The sequence below is a fragment of the Rhagoletis zephyria genome, unplaced genomic scaffold, assembly GCF_001687245.7.
Source record: "Rhagoletis zephyria isolate East Lansing unplaced genomic scaffold, Rhagoletis_zephyria_1.1 Rzeph_scaffold_00370, whole genome shotgun sequence".
In the NCBI taxonomy this organism is placed as follows: domain Eukaryota; kingdom Metazoa; phylum Arthropoda; class Insecta; order Diptera; family Tephritidae; genus Rhagoletis; species Rhagoletis zephyria.
In genome coordinates this window covers 43,861-63,338 of record NW_016157454.1, presented here as the reverse complement: position 1 = coordinate 63,338, position 19,478 = coordinate 43,861, and the positions used below count along the sequence as shown (strand labels likewise).

The 19,478-nt window shown below is 36.9% G+C and overlaps 1 protein-coding gene and 1 long non-coding RNA gene across 2 annotated transcripts in view; both read right to left on the bottom strand.

Moving 5' to 3' along the window:
- Positions 1–18,920, bottom strand: part of LOC108359294 (uncharacterized) — a 156,520-nt gene extending 137,600 nt beyond the window's left edge. Inside the window, exon 1 of the mRNA XM_017611104.1 lies at positions 18,414–18,920. Within this exon, the coding sequence (XP_017466593.1) occupies positions 18,414–18,525 (112 nt within the window). The 5' untranslated portion in view covers positions 18,526–18,920. The remainder of the gene's footprint in view (positions 1–18,413) is intronic.
- LOC108359295 (uncharacterized) lies at positions 16,190–17,294 on the bottom strand. The gene is made up of 3 exons (XR_001846901.1): positions 17,195–17,294; positions 16,965–17,119; positions 16,190–16,905 (listed from the first exon to the last, which is right to left on the bottom strand). It is a non-coding gene; the product is annotated as an uncharacterized LOC108359295 (long non-coding RNA).
- Positions 18,921–19,478: the final 558 nt, after the last annotated feature.

Sequence of the window (19,478 nt, the reverse complement as noted above, 5' to 3'; positions counted from 1 at the left end):
GCTGTTAGCATGGCGCATGCACAAAACTTAGGTTTGACAACAAAATTCCTAAGTGCAAAACGACACCCTGTTGCACATACCTGCATTCACTAATTTCATCAGAAATACAACACCTAACAAACAAACAGGAATGCAGGTGGGAACCGCGCCATCAGCAAAACGGCAAGCTAACTTCATCAGCAATAGAACACCTAACATACAAACAAGAAGGAATGCGGCGATCGGTGGGAACCGCGCCGTCAGCAAAACAACAGCAGAACCAACGGCAGAAGCGGCAGCAGCGTAAGCTAGGTTTAGGAAATAATTATTTTTGTAAGTTAGTTCTAAGTTGGAATTCAATCAATAAAGGAGCCTTTAGCTCCCCAAAAAATATATTTTTTTGTTTAAGTCAACCCGCGTTGACATAACTTATATACAGCGGTGTATACATGTTTAATTCCCCGTGCCGACAACAACGTGTTAAACTGCGAGGATTTGAACTGTTTTCCATTATAACTCATTACTATTTCGGGAGTTCCAAAAATATTAAAAACCTTCTCATGTAAAAATTCACATATAGCTGATGTACTAAACTTTTTGACAGTTTTCAATAGGGGAAACTTTGTCAAATGATCAAGGACTATGAAGATTCCTATGTTGCCTTGTTTGGATCTTGGGTAAGGTCCAAGGAAGTCAACATATAACTTCTGGAACGGTCGTTGTACCGTGTACTGTGCGGACATTGGTGGTCTTAGCGTCACATTTGGGGCCTTGCTTTGTCGACATGTTTCGCATTGGCTAACATAGTTTTTGACGTCAACTGTCATATTTGGCCAATACAGATTACATCGCAATCGCTCCAGTGTTTTAGCAATGCCACGGACAATGCTCTNAGTCTTACCGTCACATTTGGGGCCTTGCTTTGTCGACATGTTTCGCATTGGCTAACATAGTTTTTGACGTCAACTGTCATATTTGGCCAATACAGATTACATCGCAATCGCTCCAGTGTTTTAGCAATGCCACGGACAATGCTCTTTTTTGATGACGTCCGGAACAAGAGATTTGGGAATCCAAAGCTTCCAGTTAAATGATTCCCTCTCCGGGTTGCCATCTGGATGTTCCGTCCTTTTATAGACGTGGNATTTTCCATTACAGATTACATCGCAATCGCTCCAGTGTTTTAGCAATGCCACGGTGGCATTTATTTGGCGGGCAATGTGCGTTTTTGATGACGTCCGGAACAAGAGATTTGGGAATCCAAAGCTTCCAGTTAAACGATTCCTTCTCCGGGTTGCCATCTGGATGTTCCGTCCTTTTAGAGACGTGGTTGTCGATTGTCTGTAAATCAGGTAAACTGGCGTTTTCTCGGACGTGAGTTATCAATTTTTGATAATCTTCGGGCATAAACTCGGACGACTGTAGATTCACTCACGGATGGACTTCAATATTGCGTACTTCAGCTATTTCATCAAAATTCTGTCTAGATAAGCAGTCAGGTACCACATTAAGTGATCATTTTCGATGTTCAATCTTAAATCTAAATCCTTGCAGTTTGAGGAACCAACGGGCTAGTCGGCTGGATAAATCAGTTTGTCGCTTAAGCCATTGCAAACTTGCGTGGTCGGTAACTATAGTGAAGTCTTGCCCCTCCACGTAGGCTCTGAATTTCTTCAGACTAAGTATTGCGGCAAGACATTCAAGTTCTGTGACACTATAATTACTTTGCGCCTTATTTCGTTTTTGGGAAAAATAAGCTACTGGCACTTCAATATTGTCATCGTTCTTTTGTGCCAACACCGCACCAACACCTAGCTTACTAGCATCGCATTGGATTACAAAGGGGTTATTATAATCTGGACTTGCAAGTACAGGGGCTGAGCATAGTTTTTCTTTTAAGAGNGTAGCATCGCATTGGATTACAAAGGGCTTATTATAATCTGGACTTGCAAGTACAGGGGCTGAGCATAGTTTTTCTTTTAAGAGAACGAAGGCGAGGCCCAACAACGAGGCCCAACAACGTCATTCCAATGGAAACCTTTCCCTTTCTTCAACAGATTGGTGAGTGGTGTTGTTAGCGCGGCATAGTTATCGACAAATCGCCGATACCAACCCGCCATTCCTAAAAATCTCCTGACTTGTTTTACATTTGTTGGGATTGGATATTGAGAAACAGCCGAGATCTTGTCTGGATCGATTCGTAACGTTCCGTTGCCAACAATGTACCCCAGATATTTCACCTCTTTAATACAAAATTTACTTTTATCTACGTTAATTGTTAAGCCTGCTGTTCTGAGTTGGAGGGCAACTTTAGCGAGGACGGACATATGCGTGTCGAAATCTTCCGACACGATTAAAACGTCATCTAAATATACGAATACTTGGTTCTTCAGTTTGGGTGGGATTACGCGGCCCAGCGACAAAGTGCTTGTGGGGCGTTGCAGAGGCCGAAGGGCATAACACGATATCGGTATAGCGGACGATTGGGGACAGTGAAACAGGTGTAATCTCTGGATTGTTCAGCCAGTGCGATTTGCCAAAAGGCGCGACGCAAATCTAGTGAACTAATAAATTTTGCCTTGGGTATTCTACTAAGAATACCATCAATATGCGGGAGAGGATACGCGTCCTTAACGGTAACGCTATTAACTTTTCTTGACGGACAGACGGACTTTATTCGGCTTTTTCACTAGCACTACCGGACTGGACCATGGACTATTTGGGGCTTCTTCGATTACACCTAATCTGATCATCTCATCAATTTCGGCATGTACGAGTTTCTCGACAGCTGGTGAGATTGGAAAGTAACGCTGCTTAATCGGACGGACATTCGGTTCGAGTTGTATCTCATGTTCTAATAAGGACGTTTTTCCCAATCCTTCCTTCTCATAGCTTGGGAATCTATTTTTAATCAAACTTACTTGTTGTTGCTGCCCTAGAGTTACCGAAATACTATTCTCATTCAAATTATCTGAGTCGTTACGTGAAATTTCTGAGATAATACTCGGCGCAATTTGGAACTTTATCCAAAAATCAACACCTAAGATTATGTCGTGGGACATACTGGGTATAACAAAAAAAATTATGGACTCCGTTTTGCCTTTGTACTTGACATCCAACTCAAGTGTGCAAAAAAATATCTGGTTTTTACCATCAGCAGTGCAAATGGAGGTCTTGTGTTGTCGCAAGTGTGTTTGCTCGCTAACAGTTTTTGCTAATGAGCCTCCTAAGCATGACACTTGCGATCCGCTATCAAGCAGACCAAAATGTGTTCCACCCAACAACTTAATCTGGGCATACGGTCTTAAATCGTTGTTCTTACTTTGCAGGGAACAAATAGTATTATTTAAGCTTTTGCGGGATTTCTTAACGTTTTGCCAAAAGGTGTTCATACGGACCGACGAGCGTTTCGGACTTTGTGGTATCGGGATTTCGAGGTTAAAAATTCTATTTCTAATTTCATTATATCTCTTTAAACGAATTTCATAAGGTATAATCTTATTTGGGAATGAATTCTGTATTTCAGGGTCAGATAAACGATAACCCAATTTTATTTTATCTTTGATTCCAGGACGCGTGAGCAATTGCTTCTGGTCTAGTGCTTGCTGTCCTTGCGAGGGTTCTGCCTGAACTCGCTCGCAGTACTGGCACGGACAAAAGTTGCTGTCTAATTACCGGTCGTAAGTTGCGCTGCATTATCTCCACCAACTCCCCTTCGGATAAGGGCGTTTGTAGGGACTCTGCTATTTTCAAAATTGCGTTACAGAAATCATCGAAGCACTCGTTTTGTCCTTGCTTTCTCGCACGTATTGATTCCTTCACCTCGAAATCGCTCTGGTGTTGTTGAAAGTTTGTCCTTAAGGCCTCACAGAGTGATGGCCAGGTAACGCGGGAGACTGATCGTCGATACCGCCAGTACCAATCTTTAGCATCATGGGTAAACAAGCATTGGGCATGCTCGCAAAGGAGGTTGAAGTTGCCACCTAATGCATCGATCACCTGCAGCTCTATACGGGACAAAAAGCTATAAACGGATAAACGTGACGTACCGTCGAACTTCACGTCCCAACTGTGGATTAGCTGCGCAACTCTATCAATATTAGGGACACTTGATAAGTCACTAAAACGCAGCTGATCGATTTGGTTATGGAAATTTAAATTACTATGATTGGGGAGTGGAGGAATATCTCTAGGCCACGTCGGTGTTGAACCGTTTGGAGGAAGGTTGACTGCTGATATATGGGCAGCTGGGGTACTACTGTTACCAGCCTGTGCTGGTTGTGAGGGGTTTAGATTTAGACGCTCTAATATACTCGCCCTCGTATTTTCTAGCCCGTTTTCTATTATTTGTGTAACCCGATTTTCCAAATCGTCAAACATAGACGCCTGTCTTGCAGATATAACTGCTGAAACTAGGTTCCCAATCCGGGTTTCGTTATCGCTCACATTGGATGGCTAACCACCATATGGGGTGTCCGTATTTGCGGCTGGCATACTTGCGGCACCTTCCGATTGTTGTTGCTGTAGCACTTTTTCGCCGGTAGTCGGTTCATTCCTACTTCTACCCGCGACATTGTCCTGAAAAGCCGTACGCGATCTGGTTCGAGTTCCAGTATTCGGATGGAAATCCTTACTGGTACACGCTGTCCGACATTGAGGGCAGGATGAATTCCCCTTCAGCCTTGAGAGTAAACAATTCCGATGGAACCTATGCGAGCAAGCTGTGACCAGCACATCGTCACGTTCCGAGAAGCTTTCCCGACATATTGTGCACACAGTCTGCCCTGGAAGGTTTTCGCCGCTGTTTCGTAACGGCATGTTCAAACCAAGTGTTGAAAAAAAGAAAAAAATACACTCGCCAAGTTAAGCCGTCGGTCCGTACCAATCTTTACCAGACTATATTCGACTTAAAAAGGTGTTGGGGGTTATTGTTTATACGTATTAGCATTCATACGCGTGATAGAAAAACAAAGATTTATTTTAACTGTGGTATTCCAAAAAAAACATAAAATTTAACGGGTATTAAACTAACTTCTTACTGTACATGAGTATGAATCAAGAGTTATTACTAACGCAGGGAAATGGAATCGGTAATATATTCGCAGTGCCACTGACCAAAGCACTAGCGATAACTTTGATGGTAGCGATGGAATATAACTCCACCTTCAAATATAGCAAATCGCTCACTACGAAGAGGAAGTGCTAGACTCCAGTCAGGTTGCTCGCCAACTCTACCGTGTAACCGCAAGATGCGCGTAGTGCGAGAGTAACAACAAAAAATATTTGGCTATAGATAGGCTTTAAACTAACTTTTATTTTATTTTTCTTCTTTAAATCACTCTACTCAAAGTCTGCAGTAACACAAAAAGAAACTTGTCAAATCAACAGAACTTCTTTATTAAAAATGGCAATTGAGATCTAAGAAAACTTTATCAAAAAAAATCATGAAATTAATTTGGTCTCATTTCAACAGGGTTTGTGTGGTGGTCCTGGTGAAGGGCATACGGTTGGCGTTAGGTGTAAAGCTTGTATTGTTTTGTGGCTTATTAGAATAGTTAACAATGTCGGTCATAGTGCATTTCATTTGTAACTATACATTTAGAAGTATCCAAAACTCTCTAATAAAAATATAAAGAAACACAAAAATATCTAGGGGTGATATCTCGAAGTGAAAGTGAGAATTCCCTTATCTGGTATAGCGCGGTAAACTATTGGGTAGCCAACTAGCATTAAGCCTAATTGTAACCGCATTCCAAAAAGTTAAGCACTGAAGTACACAAATAAATGAAAATATGCTAAGCTTAAATAAATCTCCGGATATGGGTTATTCGCGCGGTACGTTCGTGCGGCATTTAACCGTTAGGATCGTAAATTCCAGCGAGGATCGTCCACACCCAAAAAGTATTTAAACACAGCACGAAAATAACTAAATAAAACTATTAATAATTTGGTCAGAAACAATCACAACGGATTTAATTTCCTAAAATTCCAAAATTATAAAAATTCTATGAACGGACGGACGCTTCGATTCCAAGAGGGAATCCTATTATGGAGCCACGAAATAAAAAACAAAAATATAAAAGCTCTAAAAAGTAACTTCCTTTTCATACGGGCCCCACGTTAGGCGCCATTTTCTGTTATGTGACCAGCTAACGGTGGCTGTGTCCAATAACCACGGCGTGTGCACTCGCGTTTTAGCCCGGAGCTTCAGCTGCGTGGAGTTCCGTTCACGCAATCACTGGACAAGCAGTGCCCCTACCCAGTCAACCGTCATAAGCAGAACTTTTATTGCACACTAACAAAAGAAACATATCTACAAATTAATAAACCAAAACCAACAACAAATACAATTATCCTTCAACTCTAAGCCTCAGTTTGCCCGGCAGCCGCTTTAAAGAATGTGTGGCTGCCTCTAAACCCGCCCAACCATTGGCCTTATCGATGTCATTAAGGCCCCACAGAACCCCCACACTTTCCCTAGAAATCAGACCATAACGATAAATTACCAATTCATATTAACAAATTTATTAGCTCTCAATCCATTCTTAATAAAGATATCCTAACATTAAGGAAAAAATTAAAATTCTTTAATTATAAACAAAAACCAAATTAAAAATTAATTGTAATTAAATTTAATACAAAAGAAAATTATTGTTAAAAGTTAAATCTACTATACGTATATTAATAGTTTTCAGCGGGTGTAGCTTTAATTTGTAAACCTGACCTACCTCAACGAAAAGTATCTATATGGTCATTGACCCTAGTTGCTCTCTTTGATTCTTATATAAAAATGAGAATTTAGTGCTCTAAACTTGCAAAAAGAAAATATTCAACTTCGCTTAAAATGATCAATCGGAATAAAGAGTTCGCAAATCGACAAAAAAACAAAAAAAAAACTTTACCTTATATTTGTAAACGCGTATGTAGTTTTGTATGCTTAAGAGTGCGCATATATGGTACAAAAAAAATTAAAAAGTAAAAGAAAATACAAGGCAAAAAAAATAAAAATAAACTCACAAGTGTACGCGTGTAAGCATGTCTGTTTATTTGCAGGTTCATATAAATATTTATATTTACAACAAAATTTAAAACCAAAAGGAGAACTAACTCATATATGTATGTAAGTATGTACCCTTTAGTATTGATACATATGCGCATACAGATCCTCCAGAAAAGTTAGAACCGAACAAGCCTAACCAACCCACACGTACATACACCTGTATATATATAACATATGCATATTCACTATCTTATAAAAATTAGTTGCTTGAATATAAAAAGAAAGAGTAAACTTCACTTACATTTTTCTTTTGTCGGCAACGCAGTCCCACGAAGCGAAGAAGGCCTTCCTTGCTGTGTGCGTAGTGCTTACATGCATATATGTACTATATATGCATATATGTAAGTATATGAAAAAAAATTATTTTAATTTCAGAAAAATACCAAAAAAAAATTTGTTTGTGTTCTTCGAAAGGGTACTAATTTTATAACCGCAAGTGTAATGCGCATGAATACAAAAACACAAAAACAAAAATTAAGAGTTTACAAATTAAAGTTAAGTTAATCTCTCACTTACTAATAACTTTAAGTAGTCCAAATTATTCGCTGCAGAGTGAGAGCCAACAAAGAAAAGTAGTAATAAAATTATAGTTAAAAAAACTAAAACCTCCCATTCGTACTGTCATCAGGTATGTAACTTGAGAATAGAAATCGCTGCATCTTTTAGGTGCATCAATATTACATAGTTACATCCCGAGCTAATAAAAGGAAGGTAATAATAAAAAGTAGAAATACTATGACATTGTCAAATAAGGTTAGTTTTGTGTGCTCACCACATGGTATTGATGTAAATAGCTTAATTATGTACATACATAGGTACTTAGCATGATGTTATGTATGTACATATGAACTACAAGTAATCTTAAATATATGAAAGTGAAAGCAAAAAGAATTGGAATAAATGTATTCGAATTTCAATGAAATTATGTCAGAGGAATTAAACTAAAAGGTAGGAAATAATTAGAGGTAAGTATTCAGGAGATTTAAAAAAAAGTAAATAATACATTTTAAGTTCAAATCGTTCGTAAATTAACTAGTTATTAAGTAAGTAAGTTAACTAACTATCCTTTCAGATTTAGGTTAATTCACGAAGTTATATACATGTACACTGTACATGCAAATATATTGCAGATCTATATAAAAACACCCCTATCCGCCATCGGGCTATAAAATGGGTTACTGCGGGCACGGTTGTGCCTATGGAAACTACTGCGGGTTGTGGGAGTAGCCACAATTGATGACGGTGGATTGCTGCAAGTATGTAGGTACGGTTCCACGTTAAGTGGATGGTTGTGTAAAAGCTGGCACTTTGTACCGTGGACTCGTCGGTCCACTTCACGGCAAATACGGATTTCAGTACAGAAAGGCGATGTTTATTGTAATCTAAAAGGAGAACCTATTTAACACTGGCTACTACTTTGCCTAAATACTATGATTTCTTACCAAATGTAATCAAAAATGGCCGAAAAACTGCAGTCCATGGAACTGTTCCATAAAATAAATATTCTTCACTCCTTATAAAGCTTTTAAACGAACTAGCTTTCGAATATATATAAAATTACACTTATTTTCTTCGTTTTTTATCACTCCATCCACATGGCTCGGCGGTTTTCAGGAAAAGAAAGAGCATTCAGCCCGGATATTAGTCCTAAGGCCCATCTGGTCATCCTATTTATCGATAAACATTATCGGTAATCATATGATGAGAATGACGGCTTGAAGGAAGTTCGTTTTTGAGCTGCGTTTAGTAGACACTACAGGGTGCCGTAATAAGGAAATAAAAAAACTGAAGCGGAAATATTAAAATGCTTACGACTCTACAAAAAAATAGCTAAGTATATTTATGTAGAAAAAAAACTGTGTCAAGTACCCGTGGTACATATGGTTTTGAAGAGTCTACAGCGAAGAGTACGCCACCGCCTATTCTGTCCTCCCTATCTTGTCTATAGATATGATAATTATTTGGAAGAATCTCTGAGTTGAAAATGTGAGGTTTCAGCCAAGTTTCAGTAAAATAAAAATATTATAATTACATTTAAGGCCTTTTAAGGTATAAGTTCGTTAATTTAGTATTTAACCCTCTTACATTTAGGTAATAAATACTTAAAGCAGATTTAATAGTTAGTTTTTTGATTCAGCGTTATGACGGGGAATATTAGCTAAGTTATTTCCTTTTTTGGGCCTATATTCGAATTCACGAACGAAAGCTCCGGGGGGGCCAAAAAGAACTACTAAGCAGCGCATTAAAATTATCTAAATTTACGTCAATTTTAAATGAAGCAATATTTCTTTCATATTTAAAATTAAATTTTCTGATGCTTAAGTCGACATTTGAAATTTTTGATGAGACATAAAGCTTTATATCGTCTTCGGTAGTGTCTAGTGTATAGTGATAATTAATACAATAGCTCCTCTGCCAGAATCAACAAGCGGTAACAAGTTCGCTGTTACTATGATTTGTGATCTGACAAAGTATCTGGTAACCGTTGCTGTTCCAGATAAAAGTGCCAAAACGATCGCCTCTGCTATTTTGGAAAGTCACATACTAGTATACGGCATAATGAATTCAATCAGATCAGATTTAGGAACTGAATATAAAAATGATATATTTTCGGAACGCACAAAACTCCTAAAGATTGATCATTAACTTTTCGACAGCACACCATCACGAAACAGTGGGCACTATTGAGGGAAACCATTGCGTTTTCAATGAATACTTACGTGCATACTTAAATGAGACCATTTCAGACTGGGACACTTATCTTAAGTATTTCACCTTTTTGCATAATACTACTCTAAATTCTGTTTTTGACAACAAATTTGCTCCATTCGAACTAGCTTTCGGAAAAACACCCACTTTACCGCAAGAATTGAAAAAGGAAAAAATTGATCCCATTTATAATGTTGAGAATTATGCAAAAGAGGTTAAGTACCGGATACAAAAATCACATGCAATAGCCAAAGAATTAATTAACAAACATAAAATCCGCAACAAGGATTTATATGATAGACATTCTCGCGCAGTACATATTAAAGAAAACGATCTCGTTCTAGTACAAAAAGAACCCGGAATTAAACATGAAAATATATATCAGGGTCCTCACGTTGTAACTAAAGCAGATGGTGTTAATATAAAATTTTTGATAAAAGAAAAGATAAAGAATTGTTAATTCTGCCGGCTCGAGGTCAATTAACAATTAAGAATTAAAAAGGTCGCCAAACCCATCATCATACGAAAAAGATAAAGTAAAAACAATCCACAAAAACCGCCGAAAGTACGGTGTTGATAACATGTGTTGCTGTGTCAATTTTCGGGACATTAGCATAAGCGGTTCCAGAGATAAGCGATATGATAATTTCAGTTTACATGGGCGGTGCCACGCCCCCTATCCAAAATCTACCACTCTTCGCTGTAAGTTCGGTATTGACATCATATGTTGCTGTGCCAAATTTCAGGACGTCAGCAGAAGCGGTTCCAGAGATAGGCAATATGAAAATTTCAGTTTGTATGGGCGGTGCCACGCCCCCTATCCAAAATCTACCACTCTTTGCCGAAAGTACGGTAATGACAACATATGTTGCTGTGTCAATTTTCGGGACGTTAGCATAAGCGGTTCCAGAGATAAGCGATATGAGTATTTCAGTTTACATGGGCGGTGCCACGCCCCCTATCCAAAATCTACCACTCTTTGCCGAAAGTACGGTAATGACAACATATGTTGCTGTGTCAATTTTCGGGACGTTAGCATAAGCGGTTCCAGAGATAAGCGATATGAGTATTTCAGTTTACATGGGCGGTGCCACGCCCCCCTTTCAAAAATGTACCACTCTTCGCCGTAAGTTCGTTATTGACAACATATGTCGCTGTGCCAAATTTCAGGACGTCAGCAGAAGCGGTTCCAGAGATAAGCGATATGAGAATTTCAGTTTGTATGAGCGGTGCCACGCCCCCCTATACAAAATCTTCCATATTTGGCCGTAAGTACGGTATTTCCAACATATGTTGCTGTGTCCAATTTCAGGACGTTAGCATAGGTGGTTCCAGAGATAAGCGATATGAGAATTTCAGTTTGTATGAGCGGTGCCACGCCCCCCTATACAAAATCTTCCATATTTGGCCGTAAGTACGGTATTTCCAACATATGTTGCTGTGTCCAATTTCAGGACGTTAGCATAGGTGGTTCCAGAGATAAGCGATATGAGAATTTCAGTTTGTATGAGCGGTGCCACGCCCCCCTATACAAAATCTTCCATATTTGGCCGTAAGTACGGTATTTCCAACATATGTTGCTGTGTCCAATTTCAGGACGTTAGCATAGGTGGTTCCAGAGATAAGCGATATGATAATTTCAGTTTGTATGGGAGGTGATACGCCCACTTTCCCGGTACCTACCATTTTTCACCGTTAGTAGGGTATTTGCAATCTATGCATCTGTGCCAAGTTTCAGTTCCCCAGCATAATTGGTTTTAGAGATATAGTGGTTTCCACATTTTAGTCTATATGTCAGATGCCAGGCCCCCTATGTATCGGGATTAACATTTCTGGATTAGAGGAAGTTATATCTTTTATATCGGTGTATGTTTCATTAAAATCGAGCGAACAGTGCCTTCATAAAGAGGATTGCAAAATTTTCTTGTGGCGTATTTATATATAGATAAACAGAAATATTCGCGCGACTGTAACGTTAACGACAAAAATGTTGGCCATATGGCCTTTAGTTGTGTTTCACTTTAATTGATTTTAGGTACTTACAGCTGCACTGAGAGTAGTTTAATGATTATTTAAGGTGTTCCTCAGTAAAGATTAAAAAAAAATCCTTTTCTTTTTTAAACTATTTTGTTTTTCTTTTAATTTTCAACTTTTATTGTTTAAAAAATAAATGTTTTTTAATTTCATTTAATATTTATAAACTGCATTTTTTTTCTTTTTTACTTATATTTTTAGTTTTATTGTATTAATTTGTTTCGTTTAGTTTTTAGAAAAGTTATTGCTAAAAGATAAATGGAATAACGCAAAGCAGATCCTTCAATAAGTCATTCGAAACAAGATAGTTGCCGGAATAGAAAATTTTTTTCTTTTTGCAAACAGTTTCTGAAAATTAAATTAAATTAAAAAATAAGTTTCCATTTAAAAACAATAAAATCTACAAATCAAAAGAAAATTAAATTAAAAGAGCAAAAAATTTTATAATATATAATTCTAAAAATTTAACAAGAAAAATAATAGTGAGTAAACAAGCGAAAAAAATGTTTTGCACTAGGACTCGAACTCGGATTTCTCGAATGGCTTGCCAGTGCTCTACTCACTGGGCCACTGCGACGGTTGAGGTAGTGTGCGTAAAATGATATAAATACTTTTTTAATATTTGATTTCAAAGCGTACGAAAAAGTGAGCGATGCCACAAAAACAAGCCGCCCCTAGGGCCATGTTTAAATTTAATGAGCCCTTATCTTTTAACTCTGAGAGGAAACATTAATTAACAGATTTAACGATCAATAGGTAAGTGCCAGTTAGAGCTAGTTTAATTAATGTTTTTCGCTGTTAGTGTTGTCAAAATTGTTAGGTTATTTCTGGGCTCGCGTTCTCTTGGGCCGAGGCCCTCTCGGATCGAAGGCCCGTGGCATTTGCCAGCAATGTCACCCTATTGTTACGCCTCTGGGTCTAATAAGCTTAATGAATAATGCTTTAAACGAACTACATATGTATAATGAGCTGAGCATTCATTTTTAATATACTTTACTAGCCTCGTACATAGCTCTGCGACTGCAGAGCGTGTATTTTCAGATTTAAAATTGATCCAATATGGAAATAAAAATAGACTTTTTTTATATACTGTTGAGAACATAATAGGGCGTATTCATAGTCAAAATTAAGTCCAGACTGAATTTAGTTTGAGCTTTTTAACATAATTTACAACGAGTTTAACGTGGAGTGTATCACATAATTTGATAATTACCGTAAATGTATTCAAGTTTCTTTGAAATCTATACATAATATTTTTGTTCCTCTTTATACAAGATTAAAAACAATAATCTCTATTATGATAGATTGTGATTATATGTCAGACATTTTCTTTCACGAACATCCACATGTATGTATGTGTATGAATGTTAATTACATGATTTTTCGGTTATTGAAAATAATAAAAAGCAGTGGTATAAAATCAAAAAGCACTTTTTGAACAATATTTCCTAACTTGATACTTAGATACTTATAAAAAAAAAATTTTATACATTTGGCCAATTTTTTTTGTTTTTACGATACATTTTTTCATGACGTCGCGGCAACACTGACTGTGATATCATGAACGAAACCTTACGAATAGCAGACAAAGAATAAGTGTCAAAATCCCATACAAATGATAAACAAAATTGCGTACATTCTATTAAAATTATAAAACAAACCATATTTGTTATTTTGTTTGAGAAATTTTAGAAGAGTCAATTAAATAAATGTACCCGCTTTTTGGGCGGATTCTCGGCCCACCCTAATAAATATGTTACTAAGAGCAAACAGAAGTTGCCTAAGCGGAAAAAATTTAGACCAAAATATTAAACATTTTATTGCACATATATATATAACCGTACGTCTGAACCAAGATTAAATGAAAGGTAGCCGGACATTAGTTTCTAAAAATTCAAAAATGAAAATCATACATACAGGGCTTCCGAGAAAAGCGTCTTAAAACTTTTTATTTCAATTTCTTTTAATTTTAGAATTTCATTTTTACATTATGTTGGATATACATTAGGCTGGTTAAAAAAAAAGTATAGTCGAAGTTTTGATGCTCTCACACCCTTTTTTTATTCTCAAAAAAAAAATATTTTAAGGTCGCCTAAGGTGGAGGAAAACGATTTCTCGTCGAAATAGTATAGTATTCTTAAAAATCAATACTTTTTATCGGAAAACTCTGTTTCTCTTCAGGAGACTACCGATAATAATAACCAATTATTATTTTAATACACACATAAAATCCAATGGGGGACCCATAAAAAAATGTTACTATAGAAAAATGGTTAAATAAACAATTGGGTATTATTATCAAACACTCACTAAGGATGTGTGCTCGCGTTTCTTCGTCCATCTCATAGAAACAACAGATGCTCGTGTCTGAAAGATTAATTTTACAGAGGTGAGCAATGTCCCGTGAGGTACCCAGTGAGAGTTCGAAGGTCTTCCCTGAAGCTTCTTGTAATGGAGAGATGAACCGCTTAGCTTGTCTTTACCCTGGACCTTCACTCCTATGGAATGATTTGTCCACCCACTTGTTTATGATCCCATTTGAGTGTGCTTTGGTGAACCCACAAAAGGATTTCGGGACATGGAATATTGTGGTAGATCCGTGTTTTGCTAGGCGGGTCCCCTGTTCATTGCCATCGTGGCCCTCATGCCCCTGCAAACAGCCATTAATGCTCTGTTCTTGATTCCAAGAGCATTTAGGGTGCTGATGCAGTCGTCAACAAGTTTTGATGTTGTTGTGTTGAATCAGCGCTAGCAAGGTAGCCCGTCCGACATAATGCACATGTTTTAGAAGTTGTACCTCTTCTTAGACATTCTCTGCTACATACCTCTATCGTACGAATGTCCCCTTTGGAAAATGGTGGGGTAGCTGCCCATTCAGTTTCAGTTTTCCCAACTTAAAGTTTTGATCCTAACATCATATCCTGTTTTAAATTCGGAAGTAGCTAAGGTTCTCAGTACCGAAAAGGTGGCCTCCCTTAAGATTGGGAAGGGTGGTATTTCCACAAAAGAACTGAGTGCATCAGTAGCACCTGTTATGCCAATGCACACCATTCGGTGCAATTTGCTTTGTTTTGTAATAGCAGTTCTTTGTGTCGCTTTAGTCCACCACACCAAGGATGCGTAGGTGACTATCAGCGTCACAACCGTATTAAATGGCCAGACGGTTACTTTGCGGGAGAGTCGCGAAATTATCACAAAAAGTCGCGAACCAGCTAAGAAGGCTCTTATCGCCTTATTGGCGGTTGCATCCAAATGTGAGTGTGTGATCCAGCCTCACACCCAGATATTTTGCTTCATTTGAGAGACATATTCTAGTGCTGCCCAGATTACATTACTCCATGTATAAAATTTTTCTCCGGGTAAACGGAACCAGAGTAGTTTTCGTAGGATTAATGGATAATCTTTTGGTACGACACCATTTTTATGTAATGCGCATTTCTTGTTGCATGTGGTTGGAGATCGTTTCTCCATGCAGCCCTGTTACGCAGATCACCGGATCGTCTGCATAGTAGGAATGTTAATCCCGGGATCCCGGGTTCCCGGACTTTTTAAGGTATCGAAAACCCAGGGATTTTCGGGTTTGAAACTTGCACTGATGGCAATAATAGAAACTCCTTTTCTTGACCAGTCTTGGCCATATTTCTTTTTTTATTTAATAATTAATACTTTCTTTATAAATGTCTAGCTCATTATACACTTAACACTGAGCGATAGTAAATTTTAAACACAGTTATCAATATATTCGCGAAACCATGGGCTAAATATAGTAAAATTGCATTTTTAGTTTTTCACTCTGATGTCTGTAATTCAAAAATGATTTTAAAATTTCAGAGAAATATGCTTAGAGAAGAAGTATGGGTATAAAATTAATTAGGAAATCCTGTAGAATTTAAACAGATTCAAGTTTCTAATGCAGAAGGGCTGGTAAATATTGAAAATGTCATTTTAAAATTTTATCCTTGAAATTTCGCAATATTTGTTTTTGAACAAATTATATGTTAAGGGCTTATATAGACTCGATAAAATCCTCTAATTTCGTTCTTCTAACTTTGTCTGCCTAAAACTTACTTATTCGTCCCTGTGAATCCAAAAAATTTGAATTTTTTGAATTCTAATGAAATTTTTTATTGCATTTGTTACCCACATTTTTATTCTACACTGAATTGAAGTTTTTAATAATTTTTGGAATTAATTATATCTTTGAAATTACAAAGTCCTTCAAAATAAATCCTGCGATCAGAGAGAAAAATTAAAAACTTCACTTTGAATAAAAAAGTGGGTTTCAAACCCAATTATTTATTATTTATTTCATGGTAGGAGAGCTTCTCAAACAATATAGAAGCAATTTTTTCGATTCAAGTTGTTGAACAGTAATGAATATCTAAATCCAGGGACTAATCCCGGGATCCCGGGATTGTGACAACGCCATCCCGAAAATCCCGGGATCGGAAAAAGCCGAAAAATTAACATCCCCACTGCATAGCCTTGTGTTTCAAAGCCGTGATCGTTCAGTAGGAAGGGGAGTTCGTCTATAACCACAGTCCACAGGCTATTTTCTTAGACTCCAGAACCTTTTCAATTTTCCTCTTAAGGCTATGAATGGCAGTCTCAGTGGATTTGCCTGGTTAATACGCAAATTGGTTCTTATTCAGTGGTTGTTCCGTGTTTTCTGATGTGTTGATCCAAGATTTTCTCCCGCTTTTAGGATGAAGGCTTCTGCTCCCTACCTACGGTACAAATAAGACCTCAACCTCTGTCTTAAAAAAAATGGAATAACAATTTTCCAAGTCATATTTCTGAAAAAGCCATGTATGTATGATTTAAATTTTTTATAAATGTTTTTAGAAACTTGGAACAATATACTTTTAAAATTTGCAAGATTGTCCAATGTCCGGCAACCTTTCATATAATCTTGGTTCAGACGCACCGTGATATCTGTATTACTGAATAACTAAAAGGAATTATTATATAATAAAAACTTAGTTAAAATTTTGTGAATTGTATTTACAAATTACAAATTTATTCTGTGGTTGAAAGGACTTAATTGCCGGCAGGAACTAATCAACTTTTTTGCCAAAGCCACAGCAAATGGTATGGAAAAATAGTGGTTCAATAAGGATGGTCTGAAAAATAGTTAAAAAAAAACTCATCACTGAACACATTTTTTTTTTTAAATTATCACCTTTTCTCACTTAAATGTCAATTTTTTGCTCTTTGTGGTACATTTTCGTTTCGCTTATAACGTCACATCACTGCAGCTGGCTGTCAAACTCAAACCAAAAAGAGCGTAATATTTCTTTCTATCATACTTGATGCCGGGTAACTACGCTACTTTCGCTTCGTTGTAATTGTCAGAAGTACTAGTTAATAACGTACTCGGACGATACTAACATATACTAAGTTTATACTCACGTATTGCTTTCAAATAGCAAAATGGTAACCTTCGCCGCATAAACGCTGAGTTAATTCTTTATTTGCAAATAACTATGTCACGCAAAAACCTTAGTATTGATTAGTGGTATTATTTGCAAATAAGCGCAAGACGTTGCCATTCTTAGGTTTATTTTCATTTTCTATGTTAATCTTATTCCCTTTTTATAATGAAGACAATGCACGGCATATCATTCCCAAAAGTGGTCATATCATTGCCATTTTATAATACGGTAATGTTGAAAAAGAATGTTTCACCGTCGAATATACAGTGAGTTTGGTATTTCCACATTATTTTTATTTGCTAATAGCTTACGTGTAAACGTAGTAATATTCGTGCAGGCCACTACCTAGATAGAATACAAGATTGCGCACTCCCGACGGCGATGACATTTGTGGGTTCAAAGTAGCTAAGCCAAATAAGAGGTTAAAAGAGAATATGAGATTAGCCACTTATCTTAATATTACATTTTTCGATTGGAAACGTGTTTTAATTGCTTTTAATTGTGAAAATATTTGATTTGTAATCAAAATTAATAACGGAAATGTGAAAAACGGTGATTTTAGTGAAAGTATAGTGAATTTCACTGCATTTAAATTTTTTGAGGCGTTGTTTACTATATATCGACAGCTGTAAAAATCGGCAAAACCAAAGTAGCGGTTTACGGAATGCGTCACCTTCTGTTCGCTATACTGTTCGCGAAGACTTTTGGGAAGGTTTCACATTTTAATGAAAAGTGTTTTGAACTTTACTGTTTTTGTTGTATTAAAAGAGTCGGCCGCTGTGGTGTAGTGGTAAGCAGTGCGCGCTTTCACTCATCAACACCTGGGTTCAAGCCCTGGTCATAGCAATATCCCAAAAAAATATAGAAAATGGGTTTTTTCTTAACAGCGGTTGTCCCTCGGCAGGCAATGGCAAACCTCCGGGTATATTTCTGCCATGAAAAACAGCTTCTCATTAAAATACAATCGCCGTTCGGAGTCGGCGTAAAACTGTAGGTCCCTCCGCTTTGTGTGACAACATCAAGGCGCACGCCACAAGTCGGAGGAGAAGCTCGACCAAACACTAACATATGTGTAAGCGCCAATCTATTATTATTATTAAAAGAGTTGCAAATCACTTAGCTTGCCAGACTTCAAAGTAAGGAAATCTGTAATTACAACTTGTTACATTTTATAAATTAATAGATAAACGACGTACTTATAGCAGATATTAATGCCCAGTCGCAAATGTTCAATATCAGAAAGACCGATTTTAAATTAATCGTACTAATCACTCGTCGATGAGAAAAAATATTATGCACACCGAACATTTCAATCGAAATAAAAATAAAATTGTGGCTTTCTGTAGGTATGTGTATTAAGGTATAAATATATATATGTATTTAAATGCTTATAATCACTAAATTATTTCCACTTGTCTTATCTGCTGCAACGCTAATTTAAAACTGCCATCCTTGTAAACACAGTTTGTAGTTGCGCTTACGAAATGTTTGATAATTCATCTTTAGTAGAAAATAATCTCGCTTTGACGCAAACTGAATTGAATATTCCATACTTAAACAGATCTTCAGAGATAAGACTTTACTTCGGGCGCTACATAAATTGCACACTTATACACACATACGTACATACGTATGTACACACATACAGTATTTCAAGAAACAGAAAAATTAATTTTTTTTATACCAGAATGAAATAAAGAACATATAATCTGTGTTTGTAGTAATACTCTAAACATGTGATTTTATAGGTAATTTTTTGGTTTTGCACCCAATAAGTTAATTTTTCGCAGTCCATTTTGGTACTTTTCACCTGACATCGGACGAGAAAAACAAACATGTTAGAATTTATCATCACTGACGGATGCCAACGGCCGATGTCAGTTCGGTTATCGGTTTATGTGTGAGAGCGCTCATATAATCACAAGTGTTTATTAATATCGCCCGCATATAGCCGATATTGGCCGATGCTGGCTGCAGTGGGCGCGTAGCATTTGCAAATATGCCCTTCTATATGCTAAACAAATAACGTTTTATTTATTTTTTTTCAATCATCTTGAAATTACAGTATAAATTAAAATGTTTTTTTTTTTTTTAAATTAGTAATCGAAAATGACCTTCTCTGGTCATTTAAAATTGTGAAATATTTCGAAAAACTCCCTTCCACATCCGTAGAAGTAGTTCGACAAAATTTTAATAAACTCAATTCTGCTGGGGAAAACTTCGATAGATTTTCACTCCTGGTAGTGAAGTTAGAAAATAAC